We start from the raw sequence: 3,820 nt of genomic DNA on the forward strand, positions 1-3,820 counted from the left end.
GAATTACAAGGGGTCAAAGCGGGATGCCTGGCCCAAGATAGTAACAACTTTATTTCCTGAGTGGCCGAATCTACCTAAACAGTGGCAAACAACAATTTGTAAGTATTGATTTCTTAAATTTTTGGGAAAAAGTAAGGAAATGGGATTAGTAATATTTTATATTTAAATTCTTTCATTTCAGTGGGCGATGTGAGGAAGTGGTGGCGGTCAGTGACAGATCGATTCATGAAGTCCCTCAAGACTCCGAGTGGCAGCTCGCCGCCAAGGAAGCGGGTGCCATATGCAGACCAGCTGCAGTTTATATTGGGAAGCCGGAGTTTGAGGAGGTAGTTTATATATAAAAATTGTTTAGCTTGACATAATGATTGAAAATATTATTTTTTTAACATTGTTTTTTTTCTTTGGTCTGCAGAACTGAAAGCAACGTGTGTGCCCAAACACCTCCGGACCTAGGTGACTCCACGGAGGACAATATTGGAGAGGAAGTAGAAGAATGCAGGATGGGCAGCCAAGCTTCTCCGGGGGACATGTCTTTGTCCGGAAGGTCACAAGAGGTTACCGATACCTTTGGAGAACGTGACATAGCACCTCGTGCGGGAGAAGTTTTGGACTGTAACACTGCTTCTACTTCCTCGGACGCTGCAGCCAACTCTGGTGGTGGTGTGTCGAGGCACATGGGGATGGGGGCTGCTTCTGCCCGTCCCGTGGCTTTGAGAAGGGCGGCACCAAAGAAGTCTAAACAAGCTCAAGTAATAGAAAACTTAACAAGCCGTACGCTCAATCTGCTAGACAATTCGGCTAAGCAGGATGAGCAAGAAAAATTTGGGTCACTTTTGGCAGACCGCCTTAGAACACTGCCACGGGACAAGCAGCAAATGTACATGACAGCAGCCAATTGTCTGTTAACGGCAATTGATGGGACATCCACCCTACCCCCAGCCCAACAAATTATGATGGGTATTTTTAATATTTTTAATAACCCCATTGTGCCTCCACCACCACCACCAGCAGCCGCACCGCAGCGTTATGGGCAGGCGGCAACATACAGGGCCGACCACGTAGAGGCCTACAGTTATGGCCATACACATGGACCTACAGCAACTGGCCATCGTACCAGTACACCCAATTCCAGTCTCTCCTCCCAACATGACTCATTTCCGGGTTATGGATACCACCCGGAATATCACAATTTTTGAGATTGGATGTCTCCTCCTTTTTGAGTAGAGATGGGAGTGTAGACTATGTTTTACTGTGATGAGAGTTCTAGCCCAAATGTGAATAAGTTATTTACGGTTTTTCCACAAAAATCTAAGTTTATTGAAAAAAATTTATTGTTATTGATTTTTGGATATTACATCAGCTAATGTATCTTCCTTTAATAATGTTCACAACATTTTCTGTTATGTAATAAAATTATTTTTTAATGTAATAAAAAAAGTTTTGTTATACTACTCTGAGTTGGAATGATTACCAAATGTGAAGACCGGATAATGTGATCTGATGAAGCAACATAAAAAAAAAAAAAAAACATGGAAACGATAATTATTCAAATAATATTTTTTTATTTATTAACGATTATTTGCTTTAAGATTGATGATTAAAAAGGGTCCTTGGTAGCTAGGAAATAGTCTTCACTAGATAGGGATTAGGCCTCGCATTTTCTCTGTTGTTATCATCTCTGCCATACACACTGGTTCCTTTTTTTGTATGGGTTTGGCCATCATATGTTCTCTGCTGTTATCGCTGACGTCCAGGCTTGGGCCTTGATTCGGTTTAGGCATCCGATCTTCTCTGCAGTTCAGGCTGCTCAACACCGGCACAAGAGTATTGCCAGTGCACGGCTCCTTCAGGACTCATGAAGTAGTCTGCGAAGGTTTCTCTCACACGCACACCCGAGTTACATTGCCTTCCTTGACCAAAGTTGTCCACTGCAACTAATTCTGACACCTGTGGCTCCTCAACTACCTCTGTGCTGTATTCCCGAGCATAGTTGTGGAGCACACAGCATGCCTTTATCACAGTGTCCACGGTCTCCGGATCTAGCTGGATGGCAGTGTGAAAGATCCTCCACCGACTACACATGATCCCGAAGGTACATTCCACATATCTTCGTGCACGGCACAGCCTGTAATTGAAAATCCTACGCCGATCATCCAGTGCTCTTCGTGGGTATGGGCGCAGCAGGTTGGGCTTTAAGGGAAATGCCTCATCCGATACCATCACAAAGGGCACTGGATGTGTGGAACCCGGCAAAGGTCTTGGGGCTGGGAGCGTGCCGCCATCTTGAAGAATTTGAAGTCCAATCTGTGATGACTGCAGCACCCGAGAGTCCCCAGAACTGCCATAAGCACCGACGTCGATGGCAACAAACTTGTAATGTGCGTCAGCCACCGCCATCAGGACCACAGAAAAATACTTCTTATAATTAAAGAAGCTTGATCCTGATCGTGGTGGCTGCTGAACCCTTACATGTTTGCCATCAACAGCACCTACGCAGTTGGGGAAATTGGCCACAGTTTGAAAACCAGCTGCAACCTGCAGCCAAGTCTCCTCGGTTGGGCAAGGCATCACGATGGGCTGCAACGTCTGCCAGATGACGGTACATGTGCACCGTACAATTTGCGAGATGGTGGATTTGACTAGCCTAAATTGGAGGTGCAGGGATGTGTAGCTCTCTCCTGTAGCTAAAAACCTGATGAGAGAAAAAAAAAATTCTTTAGAATAACTAATAATGGGGGCACTCGCAGCATTGCGGCAGCACTATGGGGGAACTGGCAGCATTGCGGCAGCACTATGGGGGAACTGGCAGCATTGCGGCAGCATTATGGGGGCACTCACTGCATTACGGCAGCATTATGGGTGAACTGGCAGCATTGTGGCAGCATAATGGGGACACTCACTGCATTACGGCAGCATTATGGGTGAACTGGCAGCATTGTGGCAGCATAATGGGGGCACTCGCAGCATTATGGGGGCACTCGCACTATTGCGGCAGCATTAAGAGGGAAACTGGCAGCATTGCGGCTGCACTATGGGGGAACTGGCAGCATTGCGGCTGCACTATGGGGGAACTGGCAGCATTGTGGCAGCATAATGGGGGCACTCGCAGCATTGCGGCAGCACTATGGGGGAACTGGCAGCAATGCGGCTGCACTATGGGGGAACTGGCAGCATTGTGGCAGCATAATGGGGGCACTCGCAGCATTATGGGGGCACTCGCACTATTGCGGCAGCATTAAGAGGGAAACTGGCAGCATTGCGGCTGCACTATGGGGGAACTGGCAGCATTGTGGCAGCATAATGGGGGCACTCGCAGCATTGCGGCTGCACTATGGGGGAACTGGCAGCATTGCGGCTGCACTATGGGGGAACTGGCAGCATTGTGGCAGCATAATGGGGGCACTCGCAGCATTATGGGGGCACTCGCACTATTGCGGCAGCATTAAGAGGGAAACTGGCAGCATTGCGGCTGCACTATGGGGGAACTGGCAGCATTGTGGCAGCATAATGGGGGCACTCGCAGCATTGCGGCAGCACTATGGGGGAACTGGCAGCATTGCGGCTGCACTATGGGGGAACTGGCAGCATTGCGGCTGCACTATGGGGGAACTGGCAGCATTGTGGCAGCATAATGGGGGCACTCGCAGCATTATGGGGGCACTCGCACTATTGCGGCAGCATAAAGAGGGAAACTGGCAGCATTGCGGCTGCACTATGGGGGAACTGGCAGCATTGTGGCAGCATAATGGGGGCACTCGCAGCATTGCGGCAGCATTATGGGGGAACTGGCAGCATTGCGGCTGCACTATGGGGGAACTGG

General features: G+C 48.6%; 1 protein-coding gene across 1 annotated transcript; it reads left to right on the plus strand.

Annotated features, from left to right (window-relative positions):
* The first annotated feature begins 205 nt into the window (after positions 1–205).
* Positions 206–1,494, plus strand: LOC143767513 (uncharacterized). The gene is made up of 2 exons (XM_077255948.1): positions 206–326; positions 413–1,494. Exons 1-2 carry the CDS (start codon positions 226–228, stop codon positions 1,194–1,196), a joined length of 885 nt encoding a protein of 294 aa, XP_077112063.1. The 5' UTR covers positions 206–225; the 3' UTR covers positions 1,197–1,494.
* The last annotated feature ends 2,326 nt before the right edge of the window (positions 1,495–3,820 follow it).

Source organism: Ranitomeya variabilis, chromosome 1, assembly GCF_051348905.1.
Source record: "Ranitomeya variabilis isolate aRanVar5 chromosome 1, aRanVar5.hap1, whole genome shotgun sequence".
Classification (NCBI taxonomy): Eukaryota; Metazoa; Chordata; class Amphibia; order Anura; family Dendrobatidae; genus Ranitomeya; species Ranitomeya variabilis.

What these genes read in the sequence shown, in the direction of transcription:
- LOC143767513 (XM_077255948.1), top strand. Translation starts at nt 226, where the DNA reads ATGAAGTCCCTCAAGACTCCGAGTGGCAGCTCGCCGCCAAGGAAGCGG. An exon ending in GGAAGCCGGAGTTTGAGGAG is followed by an intron (nt 327 to 412) that starts GTAGTTTATATA and finishes TTTGGTCTGCAG; the next exon opens with AACTGAAAGCAACGTGTGTG.